This window comes from Etheostoma spectabile, chromosome 11 (assembly GCF_008692095.1).
Source record: "Etheostoma spectabile isolate EspeVRDwgs_2016 chromosome 11, UIUC_Espe_1.0, whole genome shotgun sequence".
NCBI classification, from domain to species: domain Eukaryota; kingdom Metazoa; phylum Chordata; class Actinopteri; order Perciformes; family Percidae; genus Etheostoma; species Etheostoma spectabile.
The window spans coordinates 14,927,325-14,947,499 of NC_045743.1; the positions used below are offsets into that span (position 1 = coordinate 14,927,325).

The 20,175-nt window shown below is 39.5% G+C and overlaps 1 protein-coding gene across 14 annotated transcripts in view; it reads left to right on the forward strand.

Annotated features, from left to right (window-relative positions):
- The window catches only part of LOC116698049 (syntaxin-binding protein 5-like), an 83,601-nt gene extending 63,905 nt beyond the window's left edge, over positions 1–19,696 (forward strand). For 4 of the 14 annotated variants that reach the window (XM_032529779.1, XM_032529784.1, XM_032529781.1 and 1 more), the window contains 9 exons: positions 95–148; positions 2,674–2,853; positions 9,357–9,458; positions 10,723–10,974; positions 14,180–14,543; positions 14,924–15,089; positions 15,846–15,957; positions 16,220–16,440; positions 17,203–19,696. In XM_032529779.1, coding sequence (XP_032385670.1) covers positions 95–148; positions 2,674–2,853; positions 9,357–9,458; positions 10,723–10,974; positions 14,180–14,543; positions 14,924–15,089; positions 15,846–15,957; positions 16,220–16,440; positions 17,203–17,244 — 1,493 coding nt within the window. In that variant the 3' untranslated portion in view covers positions 17,245–19,696. The remainder of the gene's footprint in view (positions 1–94; positions 149–2,673; positions 2,854–9,356; positions 9,459–10,722; positions 10,975–14,179; positions 14,544–14,923; positions 15,090–15,845; positions 15,958–16,219; positions 16,441–17,202) is intronic. The other 10 variants (XM_032529780.1, XM_032529786.1, XM_032529785.1 and 7 more) reach the window with 5 other exon arrangements.
- The last annotated feature ends 479 nt before the right edge of the window (positions 19,697–20,175 follow it).

Genomic DNA, 20,175 nt, shown 5'->3' on the forward strand with positions numbered 1-20,175 from the left:
TAGATTACTCCTTCTTTATTTCCTTGTGTTTTTTGTTTTATTTTTTCATTTAAAGGGATTAACTGGTGCTTTGTTTCCTATTCTTTTGTTTCAGTAAAGGGACCCGGCAGAAAGTTAAGTCTGCCAACAGATCTTAAGACTGATCTTGGTACGGTAGGCGAAAGCCAGCAGTTTTCACTTGATTGCGTTGAGTCATTTAGTTTCTGCTTTTATCATGTTTTGTAGGTTTTTATGTTGCTTTAGTAGTTTTTATTCTCACTCAAACTTTCTTCTTTCAGTTTCTTGTTACTCTCTCCTCCTGTTCAACCAGTCCACAAGACTGTCGGACTGAAGTGTTTGTTCATTTTTCCCCTTAAAGACTTTTGATTTGAATTAAATCTCCTGTATTCCTTTCTTCTACATTTTGCAAGTGTTTATAAAGGTGATTTGTAACTCATGCCCATATTTAAATTTGAGGTTTTCTATCACTTTATCATGATTGGACCATCTCCTGATTTTACACAACCTTTACTCCATTGACAGCCGTGGTCTACAGGGATTGGATCACTTGCTACGTCTCTCATTGTAACTGGATCATTTCTCTCTTAAACAGTCTTTTCTCCATTTTGACTGGATCATCTGCATTGTAAATACTGAGCGCATCACCCCTACTCCTATACATCTCTACTGCTGTACATACACTTCACAATCTCAGGTTTCCCTTTACTCTGCTTTTGCAGACTGCTGCTTCATACATGCTGTCCCTTTTAAAAACGTCTGCTCCATTAACACAAAATGTGCCAGTGTCTACTCATTCCTGTGACTTGCCTCATTTAATGACCTTTCTTATGATTGTATTCTGTCAACCCTGCATTATATTTAGTTGAAGCAATAGTGGCATCGAGAACATTAAATCAAATTTAAAATTCCACCTTAACCCTAACCCTAACCCTTTTAGAAGATCAACCTTAAACTTTTTTTCCTTGTCATATATTTTAGTATGATCAAAAAGAGAGCGTTCTAAGTGTCAAAAGGATGCATGTCAGTAAAACGGGGGAAATATGTAATTCATGTTTTACCTTGTTAATAGCAACAATATTTACAGCTGTGGGTTAGGACAACAAACTATAAGAGTATTACTGTTTGTTTGTGCGTGTGTGTGTGTGCAAGCGTGTGCACACTCGAGGGATGAGTGCCGTAATCTGTGCCAGGGCACAGTGCCATTCGTTCTGCTGTGCACCAGTTTCCTGCAGAACATTTCGAGGAATATGACGTATTTGCTGCATCTCTGTTTAATTTTCCCAGTTACAAAACATTAAGAAAAATACACAACAGGGTCATAATACGGCACTGGTATTGGTTGGTCCAATATCACCTGCAGTTTTCAATCCCTGCATTGCCTCGGTCCGTCCTGCTGTGAAACTGGCTGAATGTTTTACGTGGACTGGGTGGCACCCTGGAGTTTTTCATCTTCACTTTGAACACTGACAAGGGAACACTGTCATGTTTTTACTAATTAGCATAATGCTGTTTATTCTCATGCTTCATGAGTCTCTACATAAGATAATTCTCAGAGAGGAGAGAGGACTGGTTTGACTGTGACAAGGATGTCATTAAAGAAAAGTGCACTGTTTTATTTACTTGTCCCTCAAGACATGTGAGAATGAGAGTACTCAGGCAGTAGGTATCATGAAGCTGTTAATTACAGCTGTCTTGGCAGCATTTTTGTCTTCCAGACTTTACTGCAAAAAATGGCAGATGTGCCCAGTCCACACAATCCTGCTTTTTTTACTCTTCTCATTGGCGGGTTGGCTCTAAACTAATTATTTTTCCCACACACAAGTAATGTACATTGAGTAAGGACAAAGCTTGCAACAAACTCAGTCCATGAGGGGGGGCCATGGAAGGCTTCAATTCCAGAAAGTAACAAGTGTTTCTTGTCACCACCATTTGTAGCTGATTGTGTGGCCAAACCAACTTACCTGAAGTACTAATTTGCATTAGAATAAAAACAATCTCATATTATATTGTTTTAGATTCTTTTACAATTCCTTTGACCTGCATTAGTAATGTTTTGCCATAGGTAGTTATATCACAAAGCTAATGGTCTTAATGAAAACAATACAATACAATTAAAAGACACAAAGTGGAGATGAAACAAGCCTTTTTTTCTTTTGATTTTCATATCTTTTCCCTTGCACAGACCGTATGAAACTTCACTCACAATTTGTCCCTGCATTTAGCTTTCTCTTCTGCTGCCCCAACATCTTTTTTCTCCTCCCTGCTCATAGTTACTACAAACCACTCTCCTGCCCTTGTCACTCACCCACTCTTTCCCTTGCTCCCTCACCACCATCTATCTTGTTGACAATCTGATTTTCAACATTGGCTTGCTGCTCTAACACTGCAAAATATTCATCTTCATAGGTCAAGTAATACAATAATGGGTTTGAGTCTACATTTTTTAAACAGATAGCAAAATCTCCAAATATGGTGAGAAAGCTCCAGGTATTTCTTTGAAAACGGTGTTATGAATGAGTCGAATTATCTCCCCTCATTTAAAGATATTCCTTAGTTTTAATGAAACAAGAGGTTTTTAATTAGACTGAACGACATATGAAGATGGATTAGAATATGTTTGAAAGTTTTATTTCCCTCCTTGCATTGTTTGCTAATGCTTTGCCGTTGTTACAGATCATGTCAATGGACATTGCACTAGTCCCACCTCCCAGTCGTGCTCGACAGGGAAGCCTCGTGTCCCGATGGGTCCCGAGGGGCCACGGCTTACCCGCAGAGGCCCTGGCCGACCGCCCTTCCGCAAGGCCCAGTCCGCTGCTTGCATGGAGATCTCTTTGCCTGTGTCCCACACTGAAGGTGTGTGCTTGTCTTCCCAACTCCCATCCCCAAACCTCTATAACATTCCCTCCCTCCTAACGTGCATGCCATCCTCCCACCCTGGGGTAAGTGGATTAAGGGTTGATACATAGTTAATAAAAGACAAGCGCATGTTAATGCAAGCTAGCAAACATAAAAGCGCACTGACTAAACGTTTGAAAAAAAAAATTTGATAATTGAATTTTTACTAAAGCCCTTCCACAAATTGAAATTTCCCAATCATACCTTCGCAACCATAACCAAATACTGCAGGTCTATGAAGCTTTGGATGTTACTGTAGTAAGTGTGCATACCTGGAGTATGGAGTGTGGTGGCTTTTTTTTAGCCTTTAAAAAAAGAAAATACAAGAGCAGAAATGTAACAAATTGAATAAACAATTGTGTTTTTCTGCTCTAATGTAAAATTTTCCAAAACAAAAATAGTCACTGCAAATTAGTTGTATATGAGCTTAGAGAAGATAGGGTTGCACACAAAGTTAACTGGTGATCAGCCAGCAGGTGTTGACAGCTAGTTACCAGATGAACATCATTGCCGTTACTGCTATATGTTCACTACTTCTTCATGTGTAGTTGTTTAGCAGTGTTTGCATTTACCTTTCTTTAAACGTAACTCTGCAACTTGCATTAGCATCACCTTACATTATTTGAATTACAGGTTATGTTTCTCTTGAATGCAAGAAACGGCCCTTGCATTGTGTCCCTTAACATTGTTGCTTGTGTCAACCCTGTCCGCGGCCTTAAAGTTGATGCAATACAGTATTAAGTGTTTTTACCAATTGATTTTTATTTCTCCAGTGCCTTTCTTTCTCTTTTTTTTTCTCCTCTGCATCAACAATGCCATCCATTTAACTTTAAAAGTGAAACTGAAGTGTTAGCAATGAACCTTTCCCAACCAAATGAAGTTGTCTGCCTTTATCTTGTTATATTTATTTTCTCTTCTCATAAATAGATTCTGGATGTTTTTTTTTAATTAACGAAGCACACACAATGTTTATGTAGTGTGGCCACACCTCCCGACTTTCCCATAATCCACAAACTTGTAGCTAAGGGAAGCATTTCTTTCTTAATTTACTTTGTGTGTTTGTGAGTGAGTATACACAACTTCTTCATATTGAAGGTACCAGAACCACGTCCTCCTCTTTTTTTTTTATTTAAATAGTCCATTTCCATATGCACACGTATAAAAAGAAGTTGTATACAACAACCGTTCCAGCATGATTTGCACTCTGGCATTTTGACATTTTCTTCAACGAATCTGACATTTATTCTCTTCCATTTTAACTACTTTAATTCACACCCTGAGATTGATCTGCACTCTATAAATAAATTGAACCAGCAAGCTATTTGTGTGTGTGTGTGTGTGTGTGTGTGTGTGTGTGTGTGTGTGTGTGTGTGTGTGTGTGTGTGTGTACATACACCTTTGTGTGTGATAGAAAGGTATTGTGTGCATTTGTGCGTATGTCCATTTGTTTCTGTCTCTGTGTGCGGTGCAAACAGTTGTTTTAGGGATTTCTATCTACTATATTTCTACATTATCACCTACTATTCTGAATGAAGCCCAACACACACTGAATGCCTTGGTAGAACATCTTCCTCATTTCTAACATTTAATACATTGACCCATCCTTGAAGACTTGATCTCTATCTTAAAAGAAATGTGGTTCATGTGTTAGTCTTGTTGTTGGTTATGTTTTACCATTCTGCTTTTACACAACAAGTGACAGCAAATCAACAAAAAAAATTATATGAAAGAAAGTGCTGTCAAGTCTTGACACGCCCAGCAGCGTAATTTTGAGATTTTGAGAAAATTTGCTTGCAACAGGATTGTACATTTACATCAAATTACACAGAATCAAAATCTTGCACTTAGTCTGTCAGGCAGATAAACAGCTTCCTCTAACTCAGACAAAGATGAGACATACCACTCTTTCATCTTCAGGACTCCTGACATTCTCTTGTCATGTTGGACATTTTATTTCTCTGTCTTGCACTTTAAACCAGATCTTTCTTTATTTGGAAAAAGCAACAGATAAATAGCACTAGGCCTTTTTTGTAAGCTGAACTTTATGTTTTCAATTATTCACGTTGCTGGGTGATTTTCTGAGGGTGGTGAAAATAGAATGGCAAACACTGCCCAAAGAGACTGCAGGTTTAGGAAATGGATAATCCATAAAAGTTGACAGACATGATGATGGGCCCTGGAGGCAGAGAAGCTGTTAAGCACTACAGTGCTCTAATTTAAAGTGTGAAGAGTGAAAATTTACTTAGCCGCCTTAAAGCAGCAAAATGTGAGGAAAAACGTCCATGTACTTTAGTCAAAGTCTTCATTATCAAATTATAGACACCGCTAATAAACCTGGTGCACCACCAGTCCTGCATTGCCTTTATATAGTGCTTCGGCATCATGCATATTTAAACTTGTGTCCTTTGTAGCAGTTTGAAGTAAGAGTATGTTCCTTCACATCTGTGAAAACATTGCTGATTCTAAATAATAAACAGGATAGGTGCTGTGCCTTTTACACCAATTTAGCAATTAGATTCACACTGCCATCTCCATTGACCTCATCATACAACACTGTCCTGGAGCTAAGAGGGAAGCAATTTTTTCATTAGCATAAGCTAAATGTCTTATTAAAGCCGGTGCCTGAGCTACAGCTGCATTATCAACCAAACCGATGCAGACGATGGTACAAAATGGCTCTATTCCACAGTTGATTTTATGCGTCTATAAGGTCTGAAAATATCCACATTAAACTGTGTTCATGATTAATTTAACATACAACTTTGAATGAGGATTAGGGAAGGTAGCAGCTCGATGTAACTAAAAGAGGAAATCTCTCATACAGGTAGACAGAGATGGATGTACCTGCTCCATGCATTCTCATGAACGGAACATGTTAATATCGAACAAAAACTTAGGCTCAACAATTTGTATAATATCATATGAAATTACAGCGAGCACCGGCCTGTTACTTAATAACCAGTCACGTGACAGTTAAGTTTAGCAGTCTTTACAGTTAAATTTAGATGAGAAAAGTGTTACTGTGAGTTGGTGGAGAGTGCCGTGAGATCCTGGTTGTTTCAGCAGCCGTTGCCGTTAAGTTTAGTCAAAAAAAATGACTGTCATGTGGTGACGACAGTTAAGGTCAGGCAGCAAAACGACTAGTTAAGATTAGAAAAAAGACTGTGGTTTGGGTTAAAACACCGGTCCCCTTATGTGGTATTCCCGGGACAAAAGTCTTGTGTTTTATAACCCAACCTTCTCCCTATGCAGCGCTTCATGCTCTTATACATCAGCAATCATAACCATAGGCTCTATTAGCATGCTATTGTAATCTCTTGACATGAATGATACGTTTAGGAGTATGGGTTTTGCCACTGTTAGTGTGACCATGCTACTTATATACACTAGGTTATCACAATCTAGAGTTTTACGTTTTCAAACTGGACTGAAATGTTTCACTTAGCAATGTATGTCAGCAAGCTAGAACAGTAAAAAAAAAAAAAAAAAAAAAAATGGTTGAATTGAGAGAGCCCTGTGGCTCCTGTCTGACACTAAAGAAGCATTTCATTGTTTGTCGAAGGCATAATCCCTGTGACTTTGTGTGCTCTCATAGTGCTGAAACGACTTGGAGAATGTGGCTCTGGCTTAAATCAATTGGTCATCACAGTGTTCACAATTTGACATGACAACTGGGTCCCTTGTCTTTTGTAGTGGTGCTTTTTTGTGCAGAAAAAAAAAGTGTTAGACAGGCACTATGCAGGGGTAGTGTAAAGAATGAAAGCTGTGCTTCTCTGTTTTACTTTGTCATAGTTGAATTGCCACACAATGCAGCAATTCCATGATATATTTCATTTTATGCTAATCCAGATGTGTTTCAATTACATCTTTGGCTATTTGAATACATTTTGATTGATCTGTTTAATCACTCAGTTGGATGTCATTAGATGAATATTTTCCAATCTGGACACACCACCCTCTGACCAAAATGTTAGTTTAGCACAAATGATAAAACATAATCTAATAGGCAAGTTGCTTCCAATCGTTCTATAATGTGAGGTGTTATTAATATTGTACCTGTAAGGTATCACCCAGGGCTTTAGAACAAAATTGAAGATATCATATTGTTGGATTTGCCTGTGGACAGGCAACAAATTTACTGCAGAGCAACCTCTCTGTGTTTCTGATTCTTTGATACATTTACATTGGATCATTAAAAAATCCCCCTGCTAATGAGACTGTGGCAGTCTGTTTGTAGCAACATATGCTTAGAAACTGTAGCACTGCATTCTGGTGTGATGGAATATATGGAAGTAACTGTTAGATTTAATTTGGTTGCTGTGTTTTCATTTAAGCACTCTACAGCTCCTTAATCGGAATCTAAAAAGTATTTAATAGTTCTGTGTTTTGTTTTGCAGCTCCTTTGCATTGCTTTCTCTTTGAGGAATCCATCGCATCCATCACTTTAGAATTTATCTTGTAGGCAAATGACATACGATGATATGAAACCATGAATCAGATGTATAAGCCATAAGAGATGCATGTGATGAGGAAGACATAAATGAGAACATTCTTAGTCTGCAGCGACTAATGTGTGTTTATTATGCGTGAACAGTTGCTTTTTCTTAGTACACCGTTGCATACTCTCTATCTGTTGCATACCCATGGCACTGTGGTTTATCAGTTGCACTGGGTTACCGCTGTGAAGAGCCAGCAGGATCACTGGAATAATTAAAGGTCAGCAAGCGGTGCGAGAGATGAGGTCGATGTTAATGAGGCCTGCATGCCAGGCAGGGAGACAGAGGGAAATGGCATGGGAAGCCAGACTCAATGTACAGTAAACATTTCCATGCCTCCAATCTTGGTTAGGCAGCACACCTATCAAATATTGAAGACAGAATTGTATGATTCTGTTAGATTTGCCTGCAGATGTGGTCATAAAATTGGCTATTTAGGGGTTTATCTTTGTAAGCATAGAGAAAAGAGTGGTTGTTTTCCCACAGTGTTACCTGTAAATTAAGTATGACCTACATAGTTCAGAATCCCATAAATCACAAATTTCACTAGTAAAAGCGGCAGTAAAATAATATGTTTTACTGCACCATAGCACCCAGCTTAGGTGAGGTGACTCAGTGACTACCTGGTTAGATGCTGAAGAAGCTTTTCAAAAGACAGTCAGGTCCCGTCCCGTCCCCCCCACACACACACACACACCTACCTACATCAGTGTTTAACTGCGTGATGAAAAATGTATTCTGAAGCACTGGGCCTGCTCTTGTATAGCTTTGTGATAGAAGATAAAAGATGTTCCTGATGGATCATTGCAATAATTAACAAACTTACATTTTGAGGGCAAATATTTCCTAATTCCAAATCAGGCACATAACTAAATCCTGGAAAATGTATCTAATACAGTACATCTATTTATGTGTTAATTGCCGTTTAAGCAAAACCTGGCACAAACGTTGTACACAGTCATTGGTGGTAAATGAGAATGAAAAAGTTCCCCGTAGTCTCCAGGTGTCTGTCCTTGTCTCTCTACACTTTGTGTGGGTGTATGTGCATTTACCACTGTATAAATCTGATACTTTGTCTGTCTCACCGCTCCAGAGTGTCTGCCTTCCCTTATCCCCTCCCTGATACCGCCTCGTCTGCCTTTAGCTCACTGTCAGGGCCCCCCAGGGGTCCCTGTGTGCTGTCAGAGTACCACTGTGCCTGACTTTCATTAGCCAGCACCCCACAGGCTCTGTCACACAATGTAAACACACTCCAGTGACACACTCCAACACCGAGCTGCTGCTACCCAGACTCACAGTGAAAGGCTATTTCGTCTTTATGGCCGCCAGAGGCATTGTACAGCAGTGTTGTCACAATACCAGAATTTGTACTAAAAATATCTTAATATAATGATGGTGCTCCGATACCGTCGTGAAGTAAAAGAACAACCATCAACCAGAGTTTCTTCTGTATTTGACTCTTGCACCAGTTTTGTAACAAGTTTTAAACTGGGATCCACTCTAAACACTTTTGTATTTCCAGCAGTATCAAAGAAAGCAGTGCACAAATTCTTGTTGTTGTGCAACAGTGCTGCACAGTAGTTCTTCTGGACTGCATGTAGGGATGCTGTATCAGAGTTTTCATTACACAGAAAAACTGCTAATCTTGCCAACAGGGTTTAGTTGAGCAGATGGCGCTGAAAAAAAGGTTTAAAGAGAAGATGGATAAGCGAGTAGTGGTTGTGTGGCCACCAAAAACATAGACAAGTGGCTTCTATAGCTGTCACACTCTGTATATATTCAAAACAATCTCTTCACACTCAGTTGCATCTTTCTGTCTTTCTCTTTCCATCATTCTCTGGTACTGCTGTTTATTTGTCCGTCTTGTCTGTTTTTTGGCTGGGCGGCTGTGTGTGCGTGTGTGATTTTTGGGTCATGGCGGGGTGTGGTTTGTTATATGGCATTCATGTTGTGGGGGACGAATAGGTTATGCATCCAGGAGGGCAATGCTTCAGCAGTTACACGGAGTCGCTATGTACTCCCACGACGAGCACCACGCCACTGCCCCCTACTGCTGGAGTGAGAGAGGTAAGGGGGCTTCGGCCACAAACCCATCAACTGCTGTCCTGCTGATTATTATACGTCCGTCAGTCCGTCCGTCCGTCCGTCCGTCAGTCAGTATGTCAGTCCGTCCTGTGGCCCTGTTTGGTCTAAAACATGCCTTAAAGTGCTTGCTCTTGTCCCGAGGTGGAGGCGAGTGCACAGTGTATGGTTTGCAGGCAGCATACAGTACACTTTATAGCCCCAAGCCCCCCATAAATAGTTGATGTTTTTTGTTAAGTCTGTACAGATTTTGGTACTCATAAAGTCTTAAAAAGCACCTGAAAATTGCAAACATTGAACATCTGTCTAAACCCTTTTAATTTTAGCCTGACATGTATTCCATGCTTTGCACCCATCTGTAGTTGTTGTTACATAAAGTCTGCACTCTGTGTAACTTTAGGCTGGGCATGCAGTACTGCACAATGCCTAGCTCTGAATAATTCAGAAATGCAGCAATACAGAAATACTTTTATGATGGAGGCTTTGAGTACCCAATGTAGGACTTGAATGGGTAGCACTCTAACAGAGGTAAAGGAGTTTGGGAATTTGGTGCAACTGCCAGTGTGTATGCATGTGCATTATGGTGTGTGTCTGTCTGTAAGAGAGTGTGTGTGTGTGTGTGGTGTGTGTGTGTGTGTGTGTGTGTGTGTGTGTGTGTGTGTGTGTGTGTGTGTGTGTGTGTGTGTGTCTGTGTGTGTCTGTGTGTGAGACAACATGCAGTGGCAGTGTATTTGAGTGTGTCACCAGGCCGCTGAATAGAATCTTGTCAGTGCGTAAAAATATGTGCATTTTCAATAAACAAAGAGAAAAGTATGTGTGTGTGTGTGCGTGCAGGGTTTTGTGTAAAAATATGTTTGTCGAGGTGTCTCTTTATAATGAAAAATGACTTTGCTTGTCAGTGTATCACACTGTATGTACACTTGTTTTCAGAGGTATTTCCTGTTCCAGTACTTTCCATTACATACAATCAGCAGACAATCCATATGTGACCTATAGAATATTTGTCACCCGCGCTCCTTATCACTCTCCTCCTCACTGTGTCCTTTTTCCTCTTTAACGGCTTGTCCTCTCATGCCACCTTTCTTTCCTCTTTTCCCACCCTTGTGCTGTTCCCTTCTACAACTCCTGTAACTCTACTTTCCTCTTCCCTGTTTTTTTCTTTTTCTTTCAATCCCCTTTCTTTTTCCGTCACTTCATGTCTCTCTCCTCTTGCATCGTGCACTGCCCACCATGCTTCTTTGTTTGGCAGCTGCCGCCACAGAGAGTCGTGAAAACTCCTTCAGCCGTTCACGCAGTTCCAGTGTGTCCAGCATTGACCGCGACACCAAAGAAGCTGTCACCACACTGCAGTTCGGAGAGTCCTATGCACGCAAGAGTGACACCCTGCCCACCCCATGCCTCTGGGTGGGCACCAGCTTAGGCATGGTCTTGCTCATCCCAATGTCCATTCCAACCGATAACGAGGAGAGGATGGAGGAACCTGTGACCATCGGCCCCAGCGGTAAGTCGCACTGAAACAAGTTTTCATCACGTAGTCACTTTAGCTATAATTGTACGTAAAATTTCCTGCACAAACACAGATTATTACCAGCATTTTCGGTGGGCTCACTTTTGGTTTTACCACCAAATAAAGTGCTTTAAATAATCTGGCTAAACTTTGGGTTTGTTAGTTTAGGCAGTATTCGCAGATTTCAGCAATACTGAGGACAAAAGTACAATAGTAATATAGTAGTAAGAGAAATGAGTACAATATTATTTTAACAGCCAGAAATAATGGCCTACTTGAATAGTAACACATAACTTTTGATAGATCAGAATTGTTCTAATAGAAGTCATACACCCCAAAATACCAATAATTGATTTATTGAAGGGCTCAATGCTGCATTTAGAAACAAAATCAAGACAGACATGAGTCAAAAGTTGAGAAGAAAGACATAAAGAACCACAAAATAAAATCTAAATATGATACAAATCACGCCAAAAACTTGATTATTGGTATTGAATTTTCAGTTCAGAGTCCATCCTTTTTATTGAATTCCTCTTCATACCTGTGGGTTTGAAGCTGTGATGAAAGGTTGTATGCTCCACATGACAGATAAATAGCTTAATGTGGGCTTTCAATGTTTGAATGTGCTTGGTGAAAATAGAATAAAGGGACTGTACTGTATGTTTTGAATTTGCCTGTATAATCATTAGACTACATTTGATATATTTATAGGTTCAACCAAAGACAAAAGGCAAAATCTTGTCATCAAGGACTAAATCAAAACACAATGTTGACATATTACCACCTTATGCAGTTGACAGCCAACAGTTGCTCGTCAGGAGCAAAAACTGTATGTTTCTGACTACCTGACAAATGCAGACTGTATACACCTCACACATTTTATTCATTTAAACACATAAGCAAAAGTGCAAAACATTGGTCTAGATAACGATATACAGAAAAGTACACTACGCATACAAATGAAGGCACAGTGCACCTTTTCCCCAATCCTTCCTTGCGATCAATTGTTTCCACACGAAAACAAAGAGGGGAAATACGGGAAGGAGGGAGACACAACAAAAACACAACAGGAAGAACGATGTCTGCAAGACAATATTCAGTCTTAAGTCTTCTGTTTGTCTGATTTTGGTCAAGAGTTACACTACCGGTCAAAAGTTTGGGGTCACTTCGAAATTTTCATTGCACTCCATCATAGACAGAATACCAGATGAGATCAGTTGCATTGTTTTTTTAACCAGCGCAGCAGTTTTCATATTACATTATGTGTTTACATAATTGCAAAAGGGTTCTCAATGTTTTCTCAGTTAGTTTTTTTTAAATGATATCAGATTAGTGAACAGAATGTGCCTTTGGAACATTGGATGAATGGTTGCTGATAATGGGCAATGTAGATATTGCATTAAAGATCAGCCCCCCACTCAGATCAGCTGGTATTCTGTCTAACATCGAGTGGAATGGAAATTTGTAAGTGGCCCCATACTTTTGACCGGTAGTGTAAATATCTAAGCTAATTGCTCTACTAAGTTCACCAGCTAGTTGCTAACTGTCTGTGTCTGTCGAGTGTTCTTGCTGTGACGTTACTGTGCAATTTTTGATGAAAGCAGCTATATCTGGAGTCCACTCGTAGTAGACTTTTGTAAGGCATATTACTGTGATGTGAACTAGCAATTTCACAAATAATGATATAGAATACACTTGCTTAAAAAAAGGCTCAGGACACTGATCTACTGTAAGTACAAAAACATTAGCTTTCATCTCAACTCTACTTGTGTGTTTGACACAAATTACCCACTCAGACATATGAGAAATGTTGCTGCAATGCAAGGCTTTTAAAATAAGAGCAGGCAATTTCCCCAGAAATTAAGTGCCGTGTGTGAGCAGCGTTCAAAAGCTCAACTCTCCCCTGGTCTCAGTCATACTTAAAGGCTTCTAAAACAGTATTTTCTTTCAATTAAAGTTACATTTTGAACTTTAAAGGGCATTTGTCATCCATGGTTTTGCATTGACTTCCTTCTGTACTCAATAACAAGGATAGATTTTGCAACCCCCTTTGTGTTTGCACTCTGACTAAACAAAACTGAGCCACTCAAACTTGCGTTACCAGTCCAGAAACCCTGCTGTGTGAAGAAAAGGTCTCTCACTCACAGTTCAAACATCAATAGACCCAAAGATTCAAGCAGCAGTTGTTCTCTGGAGACTAAACACACAAGAAGAAAGCTTATTACTGGAAGGTCACGGATTCAGTTCCAATGAAAGGTTGGTTAACAGAAAGGCAGGTATTGTTGAACTCTCCCTGTGTTTCCAAAGTCCTCCTGTGGACTGTAAATGTTAACAACAGTGAATGTATGGATTGGATTACTCTGTAGCAAACAGTACATTAACGATTATTCTAGGCTCCTAAATTAATATGTGAACCTTTTAAGATTGTTTTAGAACATCTAACCTTCAGGAATGATGACAATGAAATTAGACTCTTTATGAAACGTTGTGTCATGCTTTGTCTGACCAAAAGCTTAGATAACAAATTTGCAATGGAGATAGGTGCGCAGATGCTGGTATTTATTTTGATTTGAGCATTTTCTTTAGCATTTAGGACCATCTTAAATATAATAATACAATACATTTTATATATGGGCACCTTTCATAGCACTCAAGGACTTCTAAAGTTAAAACAAGCAAAAATACAGTGAAGAAGGCAAATATAATTCAAATAAAACCAACACGTTAAAGAAGATTGAGAAAGAAAATGAAAAGAAAGGTATCTATCCATGAGATTGATGGAGAGTGGAGTCACATGGAGTAGGCCTTTTGGAATATGTAGGTTTCAAGGGAGGTTTTAAAGGTAGGTAGAGACTCAGAATGGCTGAAGGCTCAAAACCCCATTGTGGACCGGCGGGCAGAAGGCGTGAATAACAGTGAGGAAGAGGAGGATCAGAGAGTTTGGGATGGAGTGTAGGGCTGAAGGAGTTCAGAGAGGAATGGAGGAGCGAGATTATGGAGGGCTTTGAAGGTGAGAAGAAGAATTTTAAAGTCAATACAGTATTGGACAGGGAGCCAGTGCAGTTGTTTGAGCAGTGGAGTAAGGTGTTCAGTTTTTGGGGTTCTGGTAATGTGTCGTAGCTTTGGAAATTGTACTTCAATACATTTAGACTTCATGCCTTCCCTCTTCCCTCTGTTGACTCTATCCACTAACTCCCAGGCACAGTCCTGACGCTGAAGGGCTCAGTGTTGCGCATTAGCTTCCTGGACTGCATGGGAGCGCTCATTCAGAGCCCCTACGAGGTTTGGCGGGACCTCAACGCCCATGAGGACCCTGACCGAATGCGGAGGCGCAAGCTGATCCACATTTCACCGTCATCCTCCCAGCACACCTGCGGAGAGGGACATCTGGCGGTGGTGTGCTCCGAGAAGCAGGCCAAAGTATTCTTGATGCCCTCACAGTCTTGCCTCTTTGTCCACAACATCACCGAGTCATCCTTTGTACTGAGAGCCGACGTGGTATCTGTGTGCAACAGTGTGTGCCTGGCCTGCTTCTGTGCTAACGGGCACGTCATGACACTCAGGTATAACCTCAAGTACTCTTCCGTTTACCTGAAACCACTTCATGCCACATGCAAGAATGTTTTCAATGCAGATCATATCATGCATATCATGTAACTCATTGTCTATGTGTGAATAACTCCTTTCTGCTTGGTTGGATGCTAATTGGTGGCACCTTTGTCCTATGTTAGCGATATCTCTTTAATGGGATTTGTACATTTCAGAATTTTGTTTTACTTATAATTGTAAGAGCTACATGATGAAATGAAAGGCAGGGTTCCAAAGATAGAACAAATATTGTGATGAACAATCCAGAGATACATTTCTTGCAGAGTACAGTTATTCTGATGCGGGTGTTCCTGGTGTTTAACTCTGTCTTGCATTTTTCTCGCTTTTCCTACAGTTTGCCAAGTCTAAGACCGCTTTTGGATGTTAATTACCTGCCTCTTGCAGACATGCGCATTGCAAGAACCTTTTGCTTTACTCACGGGGGTCAGGCATTATATCTCAGCTCCCCGACAGAGATCCAGAGAATTACATACAGCCAGGAGATGTGTGACAACCTGCAGGTCAGCACTGCATTTATCTATCTATCTATCTATCTATCTATCTATCTAATGATTCATTTTATATTTTACATATACTGTATATCAGTCTCTTTATCCATCTCTCATTGTGACATGCATCATCTCAGAATTTTGTTTTTATGAAAGGTATGCAGGCATGTGTGTACGATGTGCAGATTAAGATTGCCATTGTCATCCCCCATTTTAGTTCAGAAAAGTATTGGTGCAGTTTTGTGATAAACAGGTGCCATTACTACAAACCTCGGTAGAGCCCAGAGCTGACAGAGGCCATTGAAGTGAAAGGTCACACTTGTCATGTGTGGTCTGACCTCCACTGGGTTGAATGGGTGAATATAGTTTTACTCTGTGTGTGTGTGTGTGTGTGTGTGTGTGTGTGTGTGTGTGTGTGTGTGTGTGTGTGTGTGTGTGCGTGCGTGCGTGCGTGCGGCATGCCTGCATACGTTTTTTAAACATGGGCATATTTACATTCATGATGCTGCCATAGTGCCACCTACAGGCAACAGCAGTTACTCCGATTATCTGGTCTGGTTCTCCCCAGCCATTGAGGTACATTTGTCACAAAGGTGATAAAGGGAAGAGAAAGTGAAGGACACTTTGACCCCACCCTATCAAGGATGACCAGCTCATGATCAACCAATATCAGCAATATGTTCCTGGAACAGAGTTGGAAAGAATTGTTTTTATTATAATTGAATTAATTGCTAAGAGGTTTTTTTTCTTCATTTTCAATCATTTCAGGAAATGCTGGGGGAGCTGTTTACACCAATAGAAACACCAGAAGCCCAGAACCGAGGCTTTCTAAAGGGCTTCTTTGGAGGAAATTCTCATAACTTTGACAGAGAGGAGCTCTGTGCGTGTTTTTCTCTTTTTTTCCCTTTTCCTCTGTATGAAGTATTTCATTCTAGTTTGAACTACTTCACCTAACAATTGTCACATGTAATGAATACATCAAGATCTAGAATGAACTGTACGACTAGCAAAGGGATAAAAATACCTCATAATCAGAATAGTAACCCAGAATGTGCTTCTTATAATAATAATAATAATATATAATAATATTAATAATATTGCTATGCCTCCTGTCACTTTTTTTTACCTGATATCGTTGACAGTTGGTGAGGCAGCAGCTGGGAAGGGTTCTCGTAGTCTAGCCCAGCATATCCCTGGGCAGGCGGGGATGGAGGGCATGAAGGTGGCAGCTTGCGGAGTGGTGGGTGATCTGGCACGGGCGCGCATTGCTCTGGATGAGAGAGGCCAAAGGCTGGGAGAGCTGGAGGAGCGAACCGCCCTAATGATGACCAGTGCCGAAACGTTCTCCAAACACGCTCACGAGGTACAAACAAGTTTATTAAAAATAATGTTACACACAACCCAAAAAAACACAGATAATCAAATTCAATCTTTTGTAAATGTAAATGTTAATGTGCTGTATGTATATAGCGCTTTTCTAGTCTTAACGACTACTCAAAGCGCTTTAACATCATACAATAGACATTCAGCATTCACACACATTCATACACTGTAGCCGAGGCTGCCGTACAAGGTGCCACCGGCTCATCAGATACACACTCACACACATTCACACTCCGATCAGCAGCATTGTAGTCTAAGTTTAAAAAAAAATGTTTTTCTGTTAACAGAAATCAAATGAAAACTATGATATGGTAAACTGAAATAGAAGAAACTCCATGAATGTTGTTCCTATTCCCTTTGGAAATATTACAAAATTAATGTAAAAATATCCTTTAAAGAAATAGGAATTGTTTTAGTTACAATATAGCTGTTATTTAGATCAAATATCTCATTTATTTTGCAAAAAAGAAAATGAGCTCCATTGTTCTCAGCTCATTCCCAATTTTTATAACAATGTACAGTAATGTAAATAAGCACATAATTGCGCTGACTCTTCTCATCCCTAAACAGGACCTTATGGTGGTGCCAATTCTCCACCATGATGTCATTTTTTTAAATGCTAAATACTGGTGTTTAAAAATGAGCAAACTATGTAATAATAATGCGCTGTTACTCCAAAAGACATGAAGCAATAACAACTTATTTCTCACCATCGACTATATGCGACCTCATCTCTTTGCAGGTGATGCTAAAGTGCAAGGACAAGAAGTGGTACCAGTTGTAATAGCAGTAAAGAGAGCTGAGGCTGCCCTTGGACTGCTGGGAGAGTTATGCCGGGACGGGGACTTTCACTCTACAAATAAGAGCAATTAAAGAAAGACTCAAGAGTGTCTTTGTCTTCACGGCTTCTGGACTGGCTACGGCACTGTCACATTGTTAAAGGACGAGAAAGTGTTAGTTCCTTGTCTAGACATGTAGTGATGAGGACAGAAAGAGAAGGGTGAATGGCGGCATTTGGAGCAATGAAGATGGAACTGGAAATATCCAACATGTCTGTCTATGAGTGTGTGTGGGATATGTATGGTTGGGCTTTCTGGACCTCTCTGTGTAGATACTCAAAAGTAAAGAAACCAACAAGAATTGCATGAAACAAACATGGATGACTATTAAAAATATCCAACTGCCATATTAAAAAGCAGCATGCTACTTTAACAGGAGATACAAAAATAAAAAAACGTTTTATTTAATGATGTAAGCCAACAACAGAAACTATAAAAAAAACTTTATATTTTTTGAAATATTGACAAAAAGCTATATATATATATATAAAAAGGGAAATGTATACCTGCATTGCTATTAAGCCAAAACTTGTGTTCCTTTCCCTTCTCTTCTTTATTTAAATTTTTGATTGATTTAACATTTTTATTCTTAGTCTCAGCAAATATTAAATGCTACAATATAGATGCACATACTTAGCTTTCTCTACACACACTTAGAATAATGCTGAACTATGTTCTTACCAATTACTCTGGGCTGCACAGTGCAAACACAAATCCGTAGTATTTTCACTTACCTCTGCACAGTCTGATCACACTAATTTCACATTTCGGCGGCAGCAGCAGCTGCTATTACTTACAAAAACATGAACTAATGATGAGAAGTATCTAACTCCCCAACTACAGTTGTATGAAAATAAAGAACAGATTGGTGTGGAAGTATTCTAAGGCTGGTAGACTTAACTGCGTGTTCTGGACACAGTGTGTTTATAGCTATAGTATGAACCTATATTACTATTCACGTGCCATAAAAAACAAGATGAGTAAATCTACTCACTGTAAACTAACAAAGAGCTAATGTGTGGTAGTCGTATGTTTTCTGTTAGATCAGAACAGATGAGACATAGTACTGGGAGGTGGCCATAGAGGGCATTTATCAGACTCAAAGAAGTCGGTTTTCTTTATGAAAAGAAAAATATAAGGGTGTTTTTTTCCTTTGATGTACGAGTTTAGTGAGCCATTAGGTTGTGTTTGTGTGTGTGTGTGTGTATGTGAGAGAGAGAGAGTGCCACAGATGTTAAATAACTGGACTCCAAAGCGATCAAACATGAATGATACCCTTCCATCTCTCAGCCTCAGTCTTTTCGAAGTTGTGGTTCATGTGTTTTCAGGGTTAAACCTGAGCAGTTCTCTTTCCATGATCACAAACAATAATTTTAAATGATTGTCAATGTCTTTGTGGCAGCAGTACAAAGCGCAGTTGGAAATCACATCCGCTTAACTGCTACCAGCTCCCTTGTGAGTCGTTTATCAGTCAAAAGGTTCAGGAGAAGTAACAGTATTTTTTTCCCCAGTGATGTTCAGATGTCAGTGACAAAACTATGTACATGTGTAATACATTTGCAACAATTTCAAATGAAGGCAAATATGTTCTTTTTTTCGTTCAATATTGTTCTTGATGACTATGGTATCCTCTTGTCCGAGTCTTATATTTGATGGTGATGGCCTTTTCAACAGAAGGCTCTTGTATGTTTAAAACAACAAATGTTTCATGATACATGGTTGTGTATCATATTGTGATTGTGTTGTACATGTCAATGGGTAGCCACATGACACGGGCAAACAACATTAACTGAGGAGGATATTTTGTTCTTGTGTATTTGTCTGTACTTTGAATTGATCTGAAAAACCAAACAGGATTGTTGATATCCATTTCTCACACATCAGGCCTTTATGCACACGTGCATTAACATATATAAAGCGTTGCGCCTTGATCATGTTGACGGCACTCCTAAATAGAATATGCACAGCGACACTTAGACTCAAAACCTAAAAAAGGAACAAGTGAATCTATCTACATTACTAGCATAGACTAGTCATTTCTGTCTGCTCCATGTCAGGCTGCAGAGGTTTTGACCAAACCCAAATCGCCTGACATTCTAAATCAACACCACGCAGATATCAGGAATTACACTTGATTTGATTCAATTAGGTGTCTTAAACATGTGAAAAAAAATGAATTTCTCTCCTATCTCTGTACCGTCGATGAGATTTGTGTTCAGTGCAGTCCTTTAAATGCCAGAGAAAACACACAGAAAAACAAAAAAACACAACCAAAAGAAGAAGAAAAAATCTGACTTCTACTGACAGGGTGTTTTGTTAGTACGTTTTTTTTGTTTGTATGTTTTTGTTTTTTTTTATTAATTGTACAGTTCAATCTTGAGAGAAAGTTGAAACAAAAATCGATATAAGATAAAGACATTCTTGGGATATTTTTCTCTGTATGTGTTGTACCTGTTAATGCTGGTACTGTACTATCTGGTATTCTGGCTCTGTCTAAATCACTGGAACTCGGTAGTTCTTCACACTGTAGTATCCTGAAAGAAAAAAAAAAGAAAGAAATTCTCTGGTTTTCGCAATGATGGCAGCAAAGTTTGTCTTATTTAAATGGATTCTACCACTTTTTGTTCTTATTGATATTATACTAGTGTGATAGAAATTACTTGACAAAAAAAGAACTGAAAAATATGTTGATGCAAAAGAAAAATGAAATAAACATTGATGTACACAGTTGAGAGCTCTGTTTCTCTAGCCTCCATCAGCTGCTGTTGTTTTACAACGCAATCATCTGGGCATCTCCACATCAGGGATCCTCAGCTTGTTTGAGCAGCAGCACCCATGAAGGAAGTCAAGAAATATATTTTTTTTCCCCTTTTCAA